Source organism: Dermacentor silvarum, chromosome 11, assembly GCF_013339745.2.
Source record: "Dermacentor silvarum isolate Dsil-2018 chromosome 11, BIME_Dsil_1.4, whole genome shotgun sequence".
NCBI lineage: Eukaryota > Metazoa > Arthropoda > Arachnida > Ixodida > Ixodidae > Dermacentor > Dermacentor silvarum.
This window is the reverse complement of record NC_051164.1, coordinates 14,203,252-14,226,465: the sequence shown is the minus strand read 5'-3', so window position 1 is coordinate 14,226,465 and position 23,214 is coordinate 14,203,252. Positions and strand designations below refer to the sequence as shown.

The 23,214-nt window shown below is 44.5% G+C and overlaps 1 protein-coding gene across 1 annotated transcript in view; it reads right to left on the bottom strand.

The window, feature by feature from the left end:
• Positions 1–14,180: 14,180 nt before the first annotated feature.
• The window catches only part of LOC119433674 (prolyl 3-hydroxylase 3-like), a 66,202-nt gene continuing 57,168 nt past the window's right edge, over positions 14,181–23,214 (bottom strand). The window contains exon 5 of the mRNA XM_037700924.2: positions 14,181–14,717. Coding sequence (XP_037556852.2) covers positions 14,517–14,717 — 201 coding nt within the window. The 3' untranslated portion in view covers positions 14,181–14,516. The remainder of the gene's footprint in view (positions 14,718–23,214) is intronic.

Genomic DNA, 23,214 nt, shown 5'->3' with positions numbered 1-23,214 from the left:
AGCTTTTCGTTCGACAAATCTTGCCACAGATGCACCGCGGCTGGGATCACGGAGCGCTGTGGACGTGCGTCGGAAGGCGACGTTGACGTGCTGCAACCCGGGGACGCCACATTCGTTTAAAGGTGAAGGAAAAAAGATACGGACGCCAGAAAACCGCAACGCATGCAATAGCGTGAAACAAAATTCCTTCGACACGGCAACACTTTTCTTGATTATTAAATTATTATCTTGGATTAGAAAAGTGTAAGTTACGGCAACATTTTTATTTACCCTGCATATCGTAAGGATTATTTCGGTAGGGAACTACATGCAGGGGCGTAGCAAAACAGGTGGGATTCGGCTCCGTAGCCTTTACTGCACTGCCACAGAAAGTTGTCGCCAGGTATAGAGCATCATGAGCGTCGAGTTTGTATTATACGTTGTAGTAGATGGAGTGAAAAGGTGACCCTGAAGCCCATGTTGAATAAAGATGTTTATCCCTCCACCCACCTCCAACTCTAGGGATGGAACTCTTGCCTCTATGGTAATATAAGCAGGACGAGCTTAGCACAGAACTCATGAAAGGTACAAATTTCCATCCAAGCGACTATAGCAGGCTACATATTAAAGAAAAAAAAGAAAACAATATTATTTTCCGAAACAGAAAGCTCCGCAGTTGAATAAAACTTCGTCCATGTCCGAGGATTCGATTGCGTTGCTTTGATTTGTCTGCTAATTCGCCCTCGCACTGCCTAACTCATAATCATGTCGTAGAGTGACAATCCAGGAAAAGCGTTAGTCACGGGTTCACCGCCTGGACAAGAGCGAATTATTTCTCAGAAACTTTTTTTCTGAGATGCCAATATAAGTCCCATCTGTAGCTTGGTGCAACAACAATTACAATTTCTCCTTGGCGTGAATATTCCTCCACTTTGCGGGCTTACGCAGAACTGAGTCACCATATACAGTCTGCCTGTGTTTCGAGTCATCAATTGGTTCTTGCTTCGATCCTCGCACGAAGACAAATTTTTACTTAGCTGCCAAGCGTTCTTTCCTATAGGCCCGTACGGATTTCTTTTGCTTTGTAGTTTGGTGATACAGTAGATTGGATGAGTTGCTCCCTTTCAGGAGTATTTCTCCACCTTGCAAGCTTTCGCTGAGCTGATTTACCACAATAGAGTGTTTTAGCTGAGCGCTTGCTGTCCGCTCCGCTGAGACCGGCATATGCTAGCAAATGCCACACAACCGCTTAGCGGGAACGCTGTTGCGCTTGCGCACAACTCTCATAACGGCAGTGGAACGAAGACCGCATCCCTCCCTCCGCTACACAGCCGACCGAGCGGAGCGTAACAGCGTGTCTACTTGGCGTCTTCGTCGTTTTGCAGCCGAGTTGATAACGCGTCGCTGGCGTCTCGGCAAGACGCGCTTATCAAATGCGAAATCTACGCAGTTCCCAGCACTGTCTCAGAGCGTGAAATCTGAGCGGAGCGAAGCGTAAGCGGCGCTCTGCTAAAACTGCCTAATTACTTAGCTTTAGTGAAACACTGACGCTAGTCAATTTGAACAGGTTTTTGTGCGCCACGAATGCTTTACAACGATGGCGTCTGCTCGTGTATTGCGGTGGTCACAGCGAACAATTATTTAGCGGACGAAGACAACATTCGTTTGTTTGAACACGTCTTAGGTGTTCCTGAACGCATACTTCCACTCTGGGCAATTCGTCCTTTCTCGAAAGTGAATGAGAAGTGTGGTGCGAGGATGTAGATGGGGATGCGGCTGTCTTCAGTTCTTGTAGTTTCTGAATAGCTCTAAATCCCAGACGTCATTCCAAGAAGGCCCTAGAACATGAAGGCGCCTAGCGTTAAGCCCGCCCAATCAGCAGGGCTGAAACAGTGTTGACAGGTCCGGCTAGGCGGCGTAGCCAAAAGCTAGAGAAGTTGCAGCCCAAATGTAGCCAAACACAAAAAAATGCAACAAATTTCGTAGCCAAATATAGCCATTTTTATTTTATTTTGATCGCACATGCCCTCTCGTTCTTCCCAAGAGGGCGGTTGAGGTTAGATTGAATTCTGAGGGCTTGCTCATGTTGACTTCGTGTTTTGGAGGGGGCGCTTTTGTCTAGGTGTCTGGGCTATATATGCATGTTATTCGAAATAAAATTTCAGTTGGAAGTCAGCTCTTGTATTTCGTCCTTCTTGGTGTCCCTTTGTGTATGTAAGTCAAGTTTGCAAATAGAATACCAACTAGCCCGCACCCAAACCCTGCTTCAGTAAGAACGTTCTTCAGACGAGTACGGAGGTTTGATTTCAAGATGTGGGCGCCGGTGTCAATGGGTCCGATGACATGTGTACCATCCACGTCTACGTTGATTGAGTGTGAGCTGAGGAATTCCGGGTCGGGCCGTGGTGCAGGCTCACCTCTCGTAGCTATTCCCGTCAGTTTTCCGATGAGCGGCGGGAGTATGAGGGAGAAGGAGGGCGACGACGCAGTGGTGAGCGGGGCAGGTGTCGGGGTGGCTAAGGGGAGCGGTTTGATCGTTCTGGCCATGATGGCGGAGCGCTGTCGTCTTCAGTCTGTGCCGCCACTCGGGAACTATCACCTGGACGTCGGTTTTTTCGATAGCTGGGCGAAGTCTGCGAGTTCCAAGCACTGCGACAATGGCGGGAAATGTGCCCAACGCGTACACAACAGAAACAGATGGGCCTGTCATCGGAAGTGCGCCATTCTGCGGAATTTTGATAACGAGGGCGAACGTATGGGCTTCTGGATAGCTCAGGTGCTGCTGGTGGGCGGTAGTCGAGTTCATTGACTGGGCAAAGCGTTCGTAATCCTGCATTCGCTAGTTCTTGACGCACAACGGTCTGGATAAGGGAAATGGTTGCATGGGACTTTTCGGGGGTACGCACCTGAAGGGGATCTGGTGAGGCAGCTTCAATTTCGCGGCAGAAGATGCGCACAATATTGTCGGATGCAGTAGGAACGGGTGGAATGGGTGGGATACCAAGGTCCTCGCGGGTAGACGTCGCCGCCGTGTTCGGAAGACGAGTAAAGTTCGGTGTAATGCGGCGACGTTTTGCTTTTTCAAAGCGTCGGTATTCGTGGATGACGTCTTGGACTGTGGATGAGTTCCTAAAAAGCATGAGTGTAAACACGTCATCCGCGATACCTTTGAGGATATGCGCAACTATTTTTGCGGCGGGCTTCTGGTCTTCGACTTTGCGACAAAGTGCGAGCACGTCCTGAATGTACGTCACATAGGACTCAGTGCTAGTCTGAGCTCGGCATGCAAGTTCTTTCTGCGCAGCGCGAGGGCGTCCGATGGACTTGCAGGGTGGCAGAGCTCCCCCACACCGGCGGTGCCAAAGCCTACACCCTCTAACCACTACCACCTATTACCACAGTTCTGTTACTTACATCATTTGAGCTTTCATTTGAGTTGCCTCTACCTTTTCACTTAAAATTTTATTGTGGCTGAAAGCTCACTGCATGATTGTTTGGCGCGAACCAGCACGGTTCTTAATTAATACTTTCGCTGTATTTTGCAAATCCTGACAATAGGAGGACAAGAGCATTAGAAGCACCAGCCGCGGCTACCTCATCCGTATTTTTCCCTTCAACATTTTTTCAAAGTATACACTGTGAACACCATGCACAATGTTTCAATATAAACACAGGACAAAGTTTATTATATTTTTTAAAGAGAAGGAAGTAGCCAACAATTATTTCTAATGGTATGGACAGCCGGCCCTAGAAAACGAATATGTTGCTGTATCACTTCGCTCCCAATTCATTTGCGTGTTTCTTGACTCTGAAAAAATGTAGACTTCAGTGACCCCTTCGGTTGAGTAGTTTATCATGAATTATATGTGTCTATAAACGGCCCTTTAGGACGGCAGGAAACCAGGTGGGATGATGAAGTTAGGAAATTTGCAGGCGCAAGTTGGAATACGCTAGCGCAAGACAGGCGTAATTGGAGATCGCAGGGAGAGGCCTTCGTCCTGCAGTGGACTTAAATATAGGCTGCTGCTGCTGCTGCTGATGATTGTTTCTTTTGTCAGTAGACAATGCTAACGACTGACGAAAAAAAAACTCTTCTAATAATTCACAATATTTATTACGGATGGAAACATCGGCACTTGCATGGGGAGGTCATAAATAAATATAATGCACTCAGTAGCCGAAATGAGGCCTAGCCAGATTCACTCCAAATCAGAATCAATAGAAGGCATGCGCAGCAGCACTTATACTCGGACTCACAATGAAAAAGCAAATGCGTGAAGCGCCAATTTCTTGGTGGTGCGACGGCACTCAGGCTGGGAAACTGAACTGTCTCCGACTATGAAGTCTTAATTAACTCATATAAGGCCGTCCTTTCAGTGAATTCAGTGAACAATTATTCGTGGTCACACGAAACGTCTCCGAGTACAACGGTCATATGTATATATATATATATATATATATATAACGCGGGCAACATTGTTGAATTCTACAGCATTAATGAGAGGGTAGGAAGCTGAACAGCAGCTATAGAACACAGGTAGTACATGCCTACGCCCCTAGTTCCGGTCATGATGATGAAGCAGAAGTTTTATGAAGATGTTGAATTAGCGGCGAGAAATGTGCAAACTCAATATAATGTCGTCATGGGCGACCTCAGTGCAAAAGCGGGGGAAAAGCAGGCTGGTGGACAGGCAGTTGGCAACTAGGGCATCCATTCTAGGAACACACGAGGAGAGATGTTGGTAGAATTCGCGGAAAGGAACAGGCTCCGAATAATGAATACCTTCTTCAGGAAGCGTAGGAACAGAAAGTGGACCTGGAAAAGCCTTATAATGGCGTAAAAAGAAATGAAATAGATTTCATGCTCTCTGCTGATCCCAGCCTATTGCAGGATGTAGAAGTGCAGGGTAAAGTGTAGTGACCTTAGGTTAATGAGGTCTAGGATTTCTCTCAATTTGAAGAAAGAAAGAGTAAAATTAGTCAAGAAGAAACAGGCCAACCTAGATGCAGTGAGGGTAAACCGCAAAGCAATTCAGGCTGGTGCTCACAAAGAAATATGCCGCTTCAGAAGAGGAAAATGACGTTAACATCAAGGTAATGAATGAAACCGTAAATAGGACTGATGTCAGAAGCAGTTGAAGCAGTTCAAGTGGGAGGTAAGGCACCAAGGGCAATAGGTAAGTAAGCTATCCCAAGTAACCAAGGACCTAATAAAGAAATGACAAAGCATGAAAATGTCAAACTCTAGAGATCAGATAAGATTCGCTGAAATGTCAAAACTGATCAAAAAGAAAGTAAAAAATATTCGAAATTATAACGTGGGAGAGATTAAAGAAGCCGTAAAATTATGGAGGCAGCATGAAATCAGTGAGACGAAAACTTAGCCTAGGACACGGCAAGATGTATGCACTGAAATATAAGCAGGGTAATCGGTAATTTCTATAACATAGTAAAAGCAGTGGAAGAATTCTTTACTCATCTGTACAGTTCTTAGAGCAGCCAAGCTACTTTCATTCGTAGTAGTGATGAACAGGATACAGAGGCTCCTTCTATAACTAGCGATGAAGTTAGAAAGGCCTTGCTAGACATGACCAGGGGAAAAGCGGCTGGAGGAGATAGAATAACAGTTTATTTAATAAAAAACGCAGGAGATATCATGCTTGAAAAGCTTGCAACCCTTTATACGCAATGCTTCTCGACTTCAGCTGTACCAGAGTACTGAAAGAATGCCACCATTATACTAATCCATACGAAAGGAGAGGTTACAGAATTGAAAAAAAATATAGGTCCATTAGCTTGCTTTCAGTACTGTGTAAAATATTCACCAAGATATTTTCCAATACAATCAGGAGAACACTTCACTTCAATCAACCAAGAGAGCGGGCTGGCTTCAGAAAGGGATATTCTACAATCGATCACATCTATGCCATCAATCAGGTAATGAAGAAATCTGCGGAGTACTACCAACATCTCTATATGACTATTATATATTATGAAAAGGCATTTGATTCAGTAAAGATACCAGCAGTCATAGAGGCACTGCGAAATCAAGGAGTACAGGAGGCATAAGCGAAAATCTTAGGAAATATCTACAAAGATTCCACAGCTACATTGGTTCTCCACAAGAAAAGTAGAAACTTACCTATCAAGAAAGGCGTGAGGCAAGGAGACACAATCTCTCCAATACTATGCAAACCATGCTAAGAAGTATTCAAGCTTTAGACTGGGAAGGCTTAGGAGTGAGGATCAGCGGCGAATATCTCAGCAACCTTCGGTTTGCAGATGACTTTGTCCTATTCAGCAACAATGGGAACGAATACAACAAATGATTGAGGACCTTAACCGCGAAAGTGTAAGTATGGGGTTGAAGATTAATGTGCAGAAGATAAATGAAATGTAATGTTCAATAGCCTGGCAAGGGAACAAGAATTCAGGATCGCCAGTCAGCCTCTAGAGTCTGTAAAGGAGTACGTTTATCTAGGTCAATTACTCACAGGGGACCCTGAGCGCGAGAAAGAAATTTACTGAAGAATAAAATTGGGTTGGAGTGCATACGGCAGGCATCGCCAAATCCTGACTGGGAGCTTACCACTGTCGTTGAAAAGAAAAGTGTACAATCATTGCATTCTACCGGTGCTAACATATGGGGCAGAAACTTTGAGTTTAACACAGAAGCTCGAAAAATGTGAGGCGTAACCTCAAGAAACCGGAGGAGAGCAATGTGGATCAGAGAGCAATCGGCGATAGCTGATATTCTACATCACATTAAAAGAAAAAATTGGAGGATGGATAAACGTTGTACCATTAGAATGTACCCAACAGAATGGGTACCAAGAGAAGGGAAGCGCAAGCGAGGACGGCAGAAAACTCGGTGGGGTGATGAAGTTAGTAAATTTGCAGGCGCAAGTTGGAATCGGCTAGCGCAAGACAGGGGTAATTGGAGATCGCAAGGAGAGGCCTTCTGCCTGCAGTGGAAATAAATATAAGCTGATAATTACCATGATATATATATATATATATATAGGCCAGGTTTCCGAACACATATATATATATATATATATATATATATTGTGTTCGGAAACCTGGTCGGGTCGCAGGCCCTCGCGGAAATATAGAAACTTTCCGAGGGTCTATAGAAACCCAGGGTCTAGCTATTCTGTAACACAGGCGAGGTGCTGGCCAATGTGCGGGGAAACTGCTTGGTGACCAAGCACAATCTGTGCTGCTACACTTTGCGGTTGACAAATCGTAACACAGACACACACGCACAAATATTTAAAGAATGGGATGACATGCCGTCTATGGTTTGTCATGATGTCGAACTTAGCACAAGCAGCGACAATTATGTACTTTTCTGGTCAATAGGGCAGTTCGCTCTGGTTGCTGCCAGTAACATATATATATATATATATATATATATATATATATATATATATATATATATTGTAGCGAAGAGAGATGCTAGTGGGTCCGGCTCTAGTGGGCCCAGCGCTTTTGCTCGGCAACGGCTTTTGCTCCGCAACCGGTGGACCAGTAGAGTTACAGAATGGATACGAAGAGAAGGGAAGCACAGTCGAGGACGGCAGAAAACTAGGTGGGGTGATGAAATTAGGGAATTTGCAGGCACAAGTTAGAATCAGCTAGCGCATGACAGGGGTAATTGGAGATCACAGGGAGAGGCCTTCGTCCTGCAGTGGACATAAATACAGGATGATGATGATGATTTATTAAAACCATACGATAAAAACGGTGCACGCACACAGGGCGCGATGCTTGCCACGTCTGAATTTTTCACCATTCCCTGCGCGTTCGGTACGCGGCCGGCTGGCGCACTGCGTTACCGCGATAAATAAATAAATAAATGTATATATATATATATATATATATAAATGCGGGTGCATATGCGGTTCTGTTTTAGAACATATATATATATATATATATATATATATATATATATATATATATATATATATATATAGACATAAATGAAATGCATACGATGAAAGCGGCGCACGCACACAGAGCGCGATGGTTGTGCCGACCGAACTTTGCCCAATTTCCTGCGCGTGCGCTGCGCGGCCGGCTGGTGCATTGCGTTCCCGCGTTATAAAAAAAATAGTTCATCAAAAACGCTAAGCAGAAAATTTTCATACACTTGAGAACCGCTGAAACTGTTAAGCAATACCGTTATATGGCAAAATTTGTTATTAAATAATAAATATTAAAATTCATGTCCGTGAAAGCACATATTTGTATGCGTGTACTTGTATGAATTCGCGTTTGGGCTGTTGACTCTCTGGCGCATTCCTGGATTGTTCATGGAGTTCGTGCGTGCGGCTTATGCGTGCGGTTTGCTTGAGTTTCCTGCGTTTTCTGCGCCCTTTGTTCGCCTCACTCTGACCTCTATGGTATATTCCTAGTTGTTGCTCGCTTTTATTGTATTCTTATAGCCTCGAAGATCATGATCGCCACCGAATCAGCCACATCAAAGGTGAGTCAGTGTTTCGAGCTCCCCTTGCTCGTTCATTGCGACGCATTCAACAAAAGCTCGAAAGCGCGTACAGTGGCCGTGCGTGTCTTCCGCGCACCTTCGTGCTCGTTTTCATTAGTAATGCTATCCTTTCGTATGTGTGATACTGAACATGGAGTTTTGTCCTGGTTTAACCTAACATTGTGCTCGGGGCGACTTAAAGCAGCTATTTGGCGCCAGCGAACTGGGCATGTTGTGCGCCACGATTCTTGTACGATGTTCCAGCACCGACTGAATTAACCTCAATAATGAGGGCTCGTGCTCTGGCGTTTTAGTGTAGAACAATGCGACGTGAAATCATCCGATCTGTAGTGTAATCAACTATATTTCTTTCGCGCCATGCCGTCCCATGTCGTGAGTCTACTACATAGCCTGTCAGCGGATTTCTAGTAACGAGGGGCGGTGGGATCGGGGAAATATGCGAGGGGGGGGGGGGCGATTTTTCGAATGTATCGAAAAAGGATCGAGTGCCCCGCGTTGCTGCAAGGGCGCTGACACGCGTTGCGGTCGAGGCTTGCGCGTTCAGAAAACATGGAGGAGGCTGTTAGATTAAACAAGGACAAAACTCCACCTTCAGTATCACACATACGGAAAGATAGCACTACTAATAAAAACGAGCACGAAGCGCGATAATAGTAAAGAATTGCAAGGGTGCATATGCGATTCTATATTAGAGGCGAGCCTAAAAAGACGTGGTGCCAGCGACTGCTGCGAAATCATTAAGTTATGTGCCTTGCCAACCACGTGTTGTTTACCTGTTTTATTTGCTACTGGTACGCGCACGTTCAACTTTTTTTATACATGTTCTCGGTTCGGCGCCATGGAGTGCTTCGTGTAGGAGCTTTTGGCATTCACTGAAAACGCAGGTTCCATGGGATTCTAGGTTCTGTTTCAGTAGGATAGAACATTCAAAATAATCTAATCGGGTGAAATTTCAGCCTTTAGCACTTGAGTAACTCATTGATTAACTAAAGTTCGGAAATCAGTAAAGGAACGAGATGCTTGGGCATATGTGCCGTGTCGTCCCTCTGTGCTTCCAGTGGCATTTATGCGTTATGGACAACATAAACGTGACGAAATTGCAAAGGTTTTATGGCTATAGAAGTCGATATGTCAACAAGTTAATTTTTCTTTGAATTGGCCCACTATAAAGAGCACAGAGTGAAAGGTTAGCGCATCCTTATGAACGAAATCACGCTTTGCCACAAGCTTACAGCAGTGTTTTGTTGGTGGAACAGTTCTATGAAAAACTTTCTCTGAGAGTAAGCAAACTTTAGTAATAGCAGCTAGACGGGGAGCAATAATGCAACACTGGTTTTATATGAAGATCTGCATTGAAGATGTGGCCACAACAGTTCAATAGATGAGCAGAAATAATTTTAAAAATTTGGAGAGCAATTAAAAATAAATTATATGCCCCCCTCACACTGCCAGTGGCAAGAGCACACCCACACTTAATTTTTTTCAAGCAGTCAATTATATCCATCCATTTACGTTAGCCCAATGGTCCACGTAGCCTATTTTATTGGTGTTTTGGACGTATCGAGGTTTCACATTTTAATACTGACATCTGTTTTCAAATTCAAAATGAGCCTCGAGGTGCCACAGACGGAATGCCAAAGGTGAATTCTTTTACCACTCATCGTCTAGCGTCCCCATGATCAAATGCAGTGACGCCCTGAAAATGTATTGCAGGGAGCAGAAAAAAATATTGCTGACGCAACCGCAAGCATTTCCTTCATTAATCAGTTCTTGCACAGTGCCTTGAGTAGCAGCATGTTGATTTTAATCACTAAGCTCAGAGACTTTACAATTGCACTGGGACTGGTAGTAAATTTCCGGGTCATTTGTGAACAAAATACTTGTAGAATGGGCCTTTTTAGAGTATATGCCTGATATACGAGGGGCGTTCAGAAACTTGGTATTATCGGTACCTTAAGTTTGGAAGAGGTGTACACATTAGGTGTCAACATTAGTGCAAGTCTTTCATGTGCTATCAGTATAAAAATATTATGTGCAAAGTAGTACTGCAATTCACTGCAAACCAACAACAGCCGCGTCCATTGAGAAAGTTGGTTGAAGAACGAGCAGTGATCCGGGCTTTCTGGCATTTGAAGGGAGCAAAATTCCGAAGAGATTGATGCCGAGTTGGACGGTGTGCAGTGTCGATCGCTACATACCGTAACGAGCTGGGCATGAATCTCCTTGGCATTGTGTTTCTTAAGATACAGAAACCGGATCGCTTCTCATTAAACAATTCGCAATTGGGTGGTGGGGGAGCGGCGGCAGGACTCCCCTCTGGATCGACCAGTGTATGCCCTCTGCAATACTGGTAATCCCACCTTGATGAAAATCAGTGATGCACGTTATCACTGATAACATGCAAGGAGACACTAAAGACACCCTAAATCAATTTAAACTGAAAACGCATCTTTTTATATCTCTATGTCTATTATTTTTTGGCAGTAGGTTTTTGGAGTACAACGAAGAACAGCTTTATTTGTAAACAATTACATAGACATATGTAAAATTACATAGCAATATCCATGACGTCACAGCAAGACGATGTGGGAACTTCAAGGCCATGAATCTTTTGTCTTGCGTGTTTTACAGTTTACTCAGCCTTTTGTCACGGTACGAGTGAATCTTTTTGTATAGTAAGAAGGCCATTCACAGATACGTCTGGAATTATTTTCTTCTTTAGTGCTCACTAGCCGCGATTGCTAAGTTGTTTTGGCATTGGGCTGCTAGGCTTGAAGTCGCGGGATCAAATCACCTCATTTTGATGGAGATCAAATGCAAAACCACTCCTGTACCTTGCAACCCCAGGAGGTCAGAATTAATGTATACTCTCCCACTACAGCGTGCCTAATAATAATATGTGGTTTTGACATGTAAAATCCTAGAATTAATTTAATGTCTCTTTAGCGTTCTTCAAAGCTGTAGCATTCATTATCTCTGCAATAACTTGCACTCAAGGTATTCTTATAAAGGTTTAGTAAACAGCAAATATAAGTGTCTACAAAAGTTCTGGTATAGCTACTGACATGGCCTCCTTAGTATAGTACCACATATGGTTTTCAGTTTCCCCAGTGTTTCAGTCCACATTAAAAACATTGGCAGTGCAACCATCCTTTGGAGGCGATTGCATCCTTTGGACCGTGCATCCTTTCCCGTTGCAGTTTTTTATTATTATTTTGTATTTTAAATTGCCAACTTGCCATTCGCATAACAAATAACTTTCTAGTAGGCTGTGTCTGCAGCTGCGTGCAACAATAACCTATCATTTGGAATGACTGTTCATATAATCTTCAGTGCCTAACGCCTCCATACTCAAATGCTTCTAAATTTTAAAAGCAGCCTCAACTGCCAAAGTTCTTGGTGGCACCACCAGACAAAATGAGGTTCATTTGCGGATTAGTTGTGCTACTTGACTGCCATTGCAATGAATAGTTATCTGTGAAGCACGCTACCAATCTAGCGGCATGGATGATGTGCTTAAGTAGCGTGAAAGCGTTGCTATATAGTAACTGTGGAGAAGCTATGTTCAAGTGCAGTTACTGCTAAACTCGAGGGACAGCACTTCCTCCTAATTACAGCAATCAAAATGGCCCTCCAGGTTATGTCACGCAAAACACAGTGGTTTCACCTATTTTAACAGACCACATTGAAATAAAGTTGCTACTTTCTTGAAGGAAGTCCATCTGGTGCCAGACAGCAAATTTTCAGCCGAGGGAACATAAGTTCTGGGGCATTTTTGTTTTGTTCCAATCAAAGTAACAATAGGACAGAGTTTCCAGCATCACTGTCAATAATATGCTTAGAGAATGCTCATTCACTCTAAGCACCTAACCTATTTATCAACATACACTTTATTACTTTGTATTCTAAGATATGGTAAAAAATACAATTACGCGGCTTATCCCCACATGTTTAAATAAATTGAACAGCACTGAATAGGCCCTTGGCGACTATTGTTTAAAGCTTCTTACAGACCATGGGACATGTCCAAAATTGTTTTCTGAAATTGCTGGAAGTTTCTCCTGCTTTCTTACTTCATGAGTACACTTGCCTGTTTACAGGGTTATTATAAATCGTCGCTCATGTAGCCTATGGGTTCTTTGCGATACGTTTTAAGAAGTTTCTGATGTTCTAAAGCGACTAATGGTTGTACATTTACACAGATAATTGGATATAAATGAACAATTCACCTAGAAAAATGGTTTTGGTCCTCATCAATCTTGCACTGTTGATTTAGTGAAGTAGCATTGACTTTGCTGTGTTAGGCCAATTGAAAAACTGGCATGACGGTTCTGCTAGCCACATCACAATATCGTTTATTACAGGCTGTCAAGAACATGCTTTTGAGCTAAGGGTGACCGAGGCATGCAATACACAAGCACGTGTATTTAAATTTGCCCCTGTCCTCTCATATGCAAGGACTATGTCAACATGACATCAAAGGAAATGCTACGTGACAAAATTGTTCAGCAGTGTTTTAAGAATGTGCCGTTTTCAGCACTGCTCAGTATACATTGGGGACATAATTCAATGGGTTTGCAACATCCTTTCAATGTTGACGTTCAACATGCCTTCAACAATATTTCAATGAGCTTTCAATATTGACGTGCAACCCATTCCAACAATGGTTCAATGTGCTTTGAATGGTGAGACTCATGTTCAACAATACATAAATGGGCTTTCAATATTGAAATACAACATGGTTTCAACAATACATTAATGGTTCCCAAAACTGAAAAGCGTCAGTGATTTTTCGACAAAATGTTGCGGGTCAGTTATCAACACTTGTCAACAACTTCCTCAATGATGTTTTTATGTTTATATTGAGTGTATGTAATGTAGTAACAATATCTCAATGTCACGAAGCAGCGTATAATTTCAATTCTAGTGTTTATTTAGCAAGTATTCTCTTAGTTGACAATGCTGTCTTCTTTGTTAGAATATCGTAAAACGACATTGTTGTATTTACTTTTGTGCTGCATGTAAACTTTCACTGTTGCCAAACACTTTCCACGGAGCAGGAGCCTCTGTGAGGCCTCGATGCCTTTTGCTCATGACACCGTTTCTGTAAAAATGCAGAAGAAATAAAGACTTTCACTTTCGTTTTCGCAATGCACTTTCAATGTCATTTGTTGACGCTAAGCAATGACATTTCAATAAACTTTTCAACCATTTTTAGGGGACGATAGTTTACGCAGGCGTTCCCCGGCTTGCGTTGCTTTTATCGGCGAAGCCCTTGCCTTGATCTTGGGTGCCATGGCGTGCACGGAACATGAGACCTCGCATGTGGTTTCCGAATGCTTCAGAGCAGATGATACAGCAGTGGCCGCGCACTTCATTTCGCACAATCGATGCCAAAATGACAGTCGCTGTCCGTCGGTGGAAGGGGCTTTGAGGTAGAGATTTGGTGATTAATAATGATTTATGGTGCTAGGAGATTTAGGCAGAAGCGTGTCATATATTTTAAGTTGACGACCGAATTCAGTTAGGTCGATTAAAAGTGGTGGTTCGAACAAATTTAGGTAGGCGTCGGTTGTTTAAGAGAGCTATAAAATTGTTGTATAGGACCTATCTAGCTAGACAGAGTTTTAAAAGAAACGGCACCTATTTTCTTCAGTATAGATTTTAAATTGAAATTCTAGGTTAAAATGTACACCGAGAGCTCAGATTTTATTTGTGTGCAGCCATTTTGGCCTCTCTGCTCTAAGGTACAATTATACACTGAGAATAGTGAGAACAACCGTCTCAGCCCATTGAAAGGACCTGAGATGGTTGAGCATGTATACGCTTTATTGCTTCCAAGATGCAGCTGCAAATACCAAAACGTGAGATATATGCCAGAATGACTGAAAAATACGTATAACAAAATTTAGTGAAGTAAGATTCAAACTTGCAGACAGTGTTCAGCGTAGATGACGCCAAGAAAGTTGCAATACAGTGCTCTCGTGCACAGCCGTGTTCCAGGAAGCAGCAATATTACAAGCGCTTAGGCGTATCGGTGGCTGCTGTTAGCCACACTGTAGCCCAGTATGTTTTCAGTTTCGATCCTGATTGCTTCCTGCTGCTCCCTGGTGTGCGTCATCCACACAAGTAGGGCACACCGCCGGCCGGAGAACACGGGGAGGACGCCGTGCGGGTTTCTGCTGTTGAAGGATACCAGTCGTCCGCACTTTGGCCGGACGATGGACTGCAAAGGAAGAGTCGGGAACTTGCAGCTGCCAGCATAGCAATAACAGATAACTGAAGCGTTGGCAGAATAAATATCTATACGTCATTTCTACTGCGCCACATATGAAACGAGCGCATCGGTATTGCATCATGCAATATGACGTAACTTTAAGTTTTATCTTTTGATACCGTAAAATATATAGCATATATTATATAGAAGGCGTCACAGATTTAAATATATTGATCAACAAAATGAATGATTAAAATGTTTCTATGACCAGCGGCCGCAGGGCACCGCTTGCGCTGGCGACTTAAGCAGTACGTACGTCGCATACTGGAAGCACAGACGTGTACACATAATACATATTTCAATGTAACCACACGTCCTCAGTTGTAGTCATTATATATGATGTTGTTGCCCCGTAGAAAGCAACGCACATCACCAACAACCAAAGTATGGAACCTGCAGTGAGATACCTGCGACCGCACTGCCTTCTAGTCGCAATACGAAGTCACAGACAACCCTGACAGATGCTATGACCAGTACTTGTGCTTCTCTAGCGTTTCCTTCTGCGAAACTCAGTTTAACTGCTTCTCATCATCTTTGTCGTCGTCATTACCGTGATAATTTTCTAGCCCATCTATAGAATGACGACCCCTCCCAACAACTCCCGGTTAGGGTACGAACACACTAGCGGCGCGGCACCTTGACGCCTGCTGCTTACCGTACTGAAGCTGCCGCTTCTCATCAGTTGTCTCGCAAAGCGGCAAAGTTTCGCTGCCAGCCTAGAAAATGGCTCCGAGCGTTATTTACCCCACTACCGCCCTAGCGAAGCACCAACAAGCATCTGACACGGGCGAGGGTGCATCCGTGACCTGATTGCCTGTCACTTCGTTGCGTCAGACGTGGTGGACATCGCGGAATTCGAGGCGCGCTATGGAGTGTCGATATCGACAACTGTGCGTGCGCGAGCGATCTCAAATCGTGTGCACCTGACTCCCTCGCCGGCAAAAATTAAGTACGGTGTGGCCAGCGAGCCACTGCAAGCCGCGTGACGTTGCCGCCACGCGGCACGCGATTGCGCGAACCTTACCGCCAATATGTTGCAGTCCTTACCTCTGCCTGCATCACGTCAAACTACTCTTTCCTATGCCATGCAAATTGTATACTCTCATTATTCCACTCATAACATTTTGTATTTTTTTCAATGCATGCCTACTGACGTCCTGACCGAGAACCACTTAGCCGGCGTCACTTCCCAGTTTTCGGTCACTGTTTACCAAATTTCATGCGGAAGCAACGGAGTGGGCACGAAGAGGCCAACAGCAGAGAGGAAGAAAAGCAGTCATTCAGCCTTGAGAAGCACCACATGGCGAAAATCGACCATGTTTTAGCAACAACATGTTTGTTATGACTGGAACAGTGGCGCCACTCCAGAGTACCATTCGCTCCCACCTAATCCTTTATCGTCCTCGCATATGCGCCTTCCACCCTTACCCGCCGCGGTGGCTTAGCGGCTATGGTGTCGCGACGTTAAGCACGAGGTCACGGGATGAAATCCCAGCCGCGGCGGCCGCATTTCGATTGGGGCGAAGTGCAAGAACTCCCGTGTCCCGTGCATTGGGAGCACGCTGCAGTGGGGGACTCCGGAATAATTTTGACCACCAGGAGATGGTCAAAATTATTCCGGAATCTCCCACTGCAGCGTGACTCAGAATCAAATAGTGGTTTTAGCACGTAGAACCATCACCATCATCATCAGACAATTTTTATGTCCTCTGCAGGATGAAGGCCTCTCCCAACTATCTCCAAGTACTCTTGTCTTTCGCTAGCTGATTCTAATTTGCGCCTGCAAATTTCCTGGTTTCATCAACCCGCTTTTTTTACTGCTGTCCTCAACTGCGCTTCCCTTGCCTTGGCACAAATTCTGTAACTCTAATCTTCCGCCACTTATCTACCCTGCGCATTGCATGAACTGGCCAGCTCTAATTTTTTTTTACTCTTAACGTTAACTTAACGTCAATCCGCGATCCCCGTTTGCTCACTGTTCCATACCACTGTCTCCCTGTCTCTTAATGTTACGCCTAGCATGTTTCATTCCATCACTCTTGGCGAGTTCCTTAACTTGTTCTCGACCTTCTTTGGTAACCTCCAAGTTTCTGTCGTTTATGTTAGCACTGTTAGAATGCAATGATTGCACACTTTTCTTTTCAACGACAGTGGTAAGCTCCCAGTCAGTACTTGGTAATGCCAACCGTATGCACTCGAACGCATTTTTATTCTTCTGTGAACTCGTTTCATGTGGTCCGGGTCCCATGTGAGTATATGACATAGATAAACGTACTACTCTACAGACTCTAGAGACTGAGTGGTGGTGATGAATTCTTGTTCCCTTGCCAGGTTATTGAACATTACCATTGACTTCTGCATATCAATTCTCAAACATACTCTTATACTTTCTCAGTTCAAGTCCTCCATCACTCGTTGCAGTTAGTCCCCAGCATTGCCGAACAGGATAAGGTAATCTGCAAACCAAAGGTTGCTCAGTTATCCGCCGTTGATCCCAGTCTAATAGCTTGAATAGTTCTTCTGAGCATGTAGTGAATAGCAACGGAGAGAGTGTGTCTCCTTGCCTGACCACTTTCTTGATAGGTAATTTTCTACTTTTCTTGTGGAGAACCAAAGTAGCTGTGGAATCTTTGTAGGTATTTTCCAAGATATTCAGGTATGCCTCCTGTACTGTTCGATTAAGCAATGTCTGTGGGACAGCTGGCATCTATACTGAATCAGATGCCTTTTATATTCGACGAACGCCATATAGAGGTTTTGGTTGTACTCTGCAGATTTTTCAGTTACCCGATTGATGACATGGATTGATCCATTGTAGAGTATCCTTCCTGAAGCCAGCCTGTTCGCCCGGTTGATTGAAGTCAAGGGTTACCCTGTTTCTATTGAAAAACATCTTTGTGTAAATTTTATACGATACTGAAAGGAAGTTATTAGGCCTACAATTCTTCAATTCTTTAACCCATCAGCGCCCAGTGTACTTTTGAAAGTACAGCACCATTTTGATCTGTTAAAATGTGTTGTAGAAACGCACTGGTTTCCTAAGTATGCCATTTTGCTAAGCGGGCTCTTGCCAAGATGGCCACATGCTAGTTTTAAGTACATAAGCATTTCTATGCCAACCCAACGAGGAAACCGTCTCACTATGTCCGTCTCACTACGACATATTTATGGAGATTAATGTTGCCTTACCCTAATGATTCAAGTTAGTGCTCAGTTTTACACTGTGAAAATGAGCACTAACTGAACCAAAACTGAGCACAGTGAAACTGAACCGAACACGCTGAGTCTGTGTGCTCAATTGCTGCGTTCTTTCCATGGAATATTCAGCCATGTCTCGTTATTTGTCGAGGGGAATTCGGAGGTAGACTGGGGGTTGTCGATCAATGGACGTTTTCACACACAGACACCAGGAATGACCATTCGCCATGGAAATACCATGGAAGGGCGCATTTATTGAGGTCTTGGTTTTCTGCTACATCGACGTCAGCACTTTCTCAGCGCCCAAGGACCGCGTTTCTGGAATCGCGCGCATACACCACCTACTTCCCGTTTCGAAATGTACTGTACATTGCTGGCATTGAAAAGTACATACGCAGGGTGACCCACGTAACTTGTGCCAAAATTGAAAAATATGCGAGTACCGCGTAGGTGAACCAAGGCAGTGTCGTTTGCCGTCGATTGGAGCAAGTCAGATAATTTTTTTATTTAGCCAAATCACATAATTATTATTCAACCAATCAAATTTTATAATCATAGCAAAATTGACAATAAGAAAATTGTAGGTCATCATGAAAAATTCCCGATACGTCCTTCTTTGCTTAATACGTACTACATAAAAGTTTTTTCAAAGCCCTAAAGCCCTAAAAACATGAAAAAGTGGCATGAAAGTAGCCACATCTCACGTGCTTTTGTGGGCGTCATTCAGGATTAGGAAAAACTTTTATGTAGCACGTAATCAGCAACAGAAAGATGGTTTGGGAATTTTTCATGCCGGCCTACAATTTTCTGATTGGCAATTCAGAAAGTGTGTAAAGTACTCCACGCATTAAAATGCCAGGCAGAACGAGTCCTTTGGGGATGATATCTATGTTATTACGATTAGCACTCTAGTGAGGGTACTGATGTAATGTGGTGATGGTAAATTAATTATTGGAATATATTTTACGTTTATGAAATTTAAGTTAATGGTGAATTGTAAGTTGCTTGCCGGGCACCCAGTGACACAGGTTGCCGAACAGTTCGTGGTTATCGCCAAGGCGACGGGTGAGGTGTCGCTGTACTCGCCAAACACATACATACCCCCAATAACCTAGTGAACATAACCTGACCCATGGCCTAGTGTATAGGATAATTGGCTGGAGTGGCTCAGGGTAAAGTCCATATATCTTCGGAAAAATACCGCCATCCTTTGAACAACGCCGCTTCTGTCTCTCCTATATCTCCGATTGGACGATGATAGCATGCGCATTCACTTCCTTATATGTTGTTTTCTCGCCCCAGAGCCATGTCGAAAGTCACTCTGCGCAGCCGCCGTCGACGGCGGCGGTGGCGACGCGCGCCCGGCCTGAAAGCTTGAACGGGAGCTTTCGGGGGGCGCCCGGTCGACTTGCTTTCGCAAGCAAAAAGTAAAGAAAAAAAAATAAGCGTTTTAGGAGAGGAGACGGTGGAGGAGAGAGTAGATGGCGGTACTTTTACGATATAGGGACTTTAGCTCGGGGAGGTAGGGAGCGTCACCTGCTGCCGGTGGGTGGTGGGACCCCCTAGTGTGCCTGTGTGCTTAGCAAGGGGCGCATAGGTAGGGTTACAACTCCCATCTGCGCTGAGAAGTAGTTAACGTACTCGATGAATTGCGCCTATTGCGCCATTTCGGTGGCAGCATTTGCTTCAATCGCTGCCCTCTTCTTTGTTTAATGCGATTAGCATTCTTTGGCAATTTTGCTCGCTTTGCAGTATGTACCTAATCTCTTTCATATACATGGGGACCCAAGTTGTCTATGAGATTCGGTCACCAGGTATGCGTGGGTTGCTCTTGCCAAGCAGACAATGTAGGCCACCGAGTATGTGGCCGAATTGACAACTTTTGGCTGCTGTCTAGCCTAGTAGACAATCTTGGATCAGCTGGTATGTGCTACTGGATAGGTGGCTGAACATACAATTTCGTCAGTAGCTGCATATGTGATATTGGTATGTGTCTATTCTTCACCAATCCTCCGTAATGAATGTGCCAAGGTAGCACAAGTGGTATGTAGTAGACTCAAAATACACACTCTCCTTACCATGTTAAAATTGGCCACCCTTCGAAGGTATTAGTAAACATGTTTTCTAAAGTATTATTATCACGGCTAAAATGTCATGCTATATGTAACTTGGGAGCGGCGGCAGCAGCGGGATGGCACGGCTTTCCCTGTGTCTCCTCTTTTATGCCTCGCAGGTTAGACGATATGTCCGACGGAGATGTTCACATTGCTTATAGTACTGCTGTTGCTGCTTACCAAGTGTTTTTTTTTTTCGTTTTGTCTTTTTGTTTTTGCTACTATGTCCCATGAAGAGCGAGAAATGCTGAAAGACTGAACAGAAAATTCGCGATGTGCGCACATTTCCAGAAAGGGAATTTAGGAAGGAAAACAGAGAGATGAGAAATAGTCTTGATCATTTGAACAAATGTTTTGACGAAATGTGTACCACCTTGATTTATATTCAGAAAGAAAACGCTGAAATCAAGGCGGATAACGCTTCCCTCATTTCCGAGTGCGCAGTACTGAAGAAGCGTGAACTGGAAGCTGAGCTGAAAATTGTACAGCTAGAACAATACTCCAGAAATAAAACTCTGGAAATCAAAGGTGTTCCAACTTCATAGGGCGAAAGCCTGTCTACCATTCTGAAAAAAGTCGGAGAAGTTCTAAGCGAGCCAATTAGTGAAAATGATGTTGAGTTCTGTCGCACAGTTCTGACGAGGGACTCCGGGCAGTCCAACATTGTGGTAGAGTTTCCGCAGCCAGTCAGAACGCGACGCAGTCCTCAACAAAACTCCGAAAGAAGCGACTGTCGACCTCTGATCCTCACTAGAAAAAAGTTTTGTGCTGCGTATGTAAATGAACACTTGTGGCGTGAACTGAAAGAAAAGAAACTTTTGGGCATGATGATTGCACAGAAAAAAAGAAAAGAATTGGCGTTTCACTTGGACGCGGCACCACAAGATTTTAACGCGAAAGCGTTTCATGGCTAGGTTGGCGAAAGCGCGCACCCAGCTGTCATCCGCAAAAGGCTTCCGCAAAATCCGAGTCCGGAAAGCACGTCACTTCTCCCACCGAAATCGAAGCCGGCGCCAACGCCTTCCGCAGGAACCATGGTGGAAAGAAAGAAATCAGGAGAGGCCCTGACGTCACGCTTTTGAAGCACGAAGTGAAGCCATGTTGGTGTGCCCTCTCCCTTTGCGCCTCCAATCAGGGGTTCTGCAGCTCGCCGGAGCAGATGGCCACGAACTTTGAACTTGCATTGTTACGAGCCGCCGGAAGTGTGTGCTGCCGACGCGCGTCAAAACAAAGCCTAGGAAACTTCGGTAGCACTTTTAGGGAAGCAGACGCGCTCCCGTGTTTTTCAGTGCCACGTTGAAGAAGACGACAAAGACCCACGCCGTGACTGCTTGAATCTATCTGTTGTTGGCTGACACTGGCACTCACAGACCAAAAACACAACTTTCAAGCTTACAAACCACACTCCCAAGTCAGCTTTTCTCACGAACAAAAGGCGCTGCGAGTTTCACACCGGCGGGAAAATCTTATCTCACTTTTCAGAGACCGAGAGCAGCAGCGAAAGCTGCAGGAGCGCGGTTGCCATGGCAACGTTGACATTTGGGGTACCCGTCCCAGTGCTCCTTTGCGAAAAACAGAACGTGGCTTCCGCCACTTTTTCTCCAATACGTCCGCACTGAACGGGCCCCCTCTCCTGGGTTTCCTTCCTCCATGGCAGAAGCACTCAACGCGCGCTCCACTCCGTCGCAGCAACCGCCTTCAGCCGCGGCCATATAGGAGGTGAATAGGAGGTGAAACTATGCGCCGGCACAAGCGCGAGCCCTTGTCGTGATAATGTCAAGTTGGCTGAGGAAGAGACGCGTAGCTTCAGACGTGCTATCGCGGGTGCATGGATGGATGCTATGAGCGTCCCCTTTGAAACGGGGTGGTGGGTTGCGGCACCAAGCTCTTGTTATTATTTTGCCTAATGTCTTACCTTTATTTTTGAGAAAACACAAATACAAAGAATTCCAAGAATCAAACTTTTTGAACCATTACTGGGAACTCTGTTTCTGTACGTCTCCATTGTTTGTCTGCCTACTTTTCTGCCACCAAAAGACCAGCCGCCTCTTACTAATCTCTACAGCGGACATGTTTACTTTGCCCCTGCTATCCCTGAACCCAAGGGCTTCAAGGAGGTCAGAGGAGCCTAGACTGGCTACTGGATAGATTTCATCACATTCCAACCAAACATGTTCCGTCGTTTTCCTAGCTTTAGCACAACAAGCACATGCGTCTTCGTCCTTGGTGTACCTCGCTTTATAACTACGCGTTCTAAGGTATCCTGATCTCGCTTCGAAGAGTAAGCAGCTTCCCTTTGAGATTTCATAAATTGTTTCTTTCCTGATTTTGTTTTTTTCCGTTGAGGTAGTTAGTCATAGCAGATTTCTTTTCCATTGTCGCCACCCGTGACATTGTCTTAGCCTCTCTCAATTTGCGTTTGCCGTGCTTTGTTGCCGTGTTGCTGACCCTACCGGTCGCATACTTGCTGGTAAGCTTCCTAGTTATTTTCCTCCCGGTGAGTCAATCTTTTTCCTGTACAAATACCTGAACACCCCTTGCACCCGTTCTACTTTCTTCCGTATTCCTCAGTCGTTCTTCAAAATGAATTTTACTCTGAGCCTACCTTACTTCAAAATTTGTCCAGCCCATATCACCCTGCACAGCTTCTCTAGTAGTCTTCCCGTGAGCGCCCAATGCAAGGCGTCCCACTGACCTTTGGTTGCCATCGAGTCCTGATTGTACCCTTGACTTCAAGCAAACAACCGCATTTCCAAATGTAAGCCCTGGGACCATTGCACCTTTCCACACAAGCCGGAGCACCTCGTACCTATTGTATCGCCATAGCGCTCTGTGCTTCATTATGGGTGCATTTCGCTTCCCTTTTGCTATTCTTTTTTCCTGTGTCTTCAGATATCTGTCGCCTTCGTTTATCCATACATAATTTACCAGAGGTATCTCCTCGCCCTGTATCAACACTGGCTGTTCACTGTTTTCATTGAATATCATAAAACCTAATTTTTAACGCTACCTTTTCATCCTAAATCCTCACATTCTTCTCTACAGATATTTTATTTCATTTCAGTTTATATGGGCCCACTTACAAGCAAATGGAGGGGGCTAAGGTAAAAGCTGCTTACTGGCAGCTTGAGTGG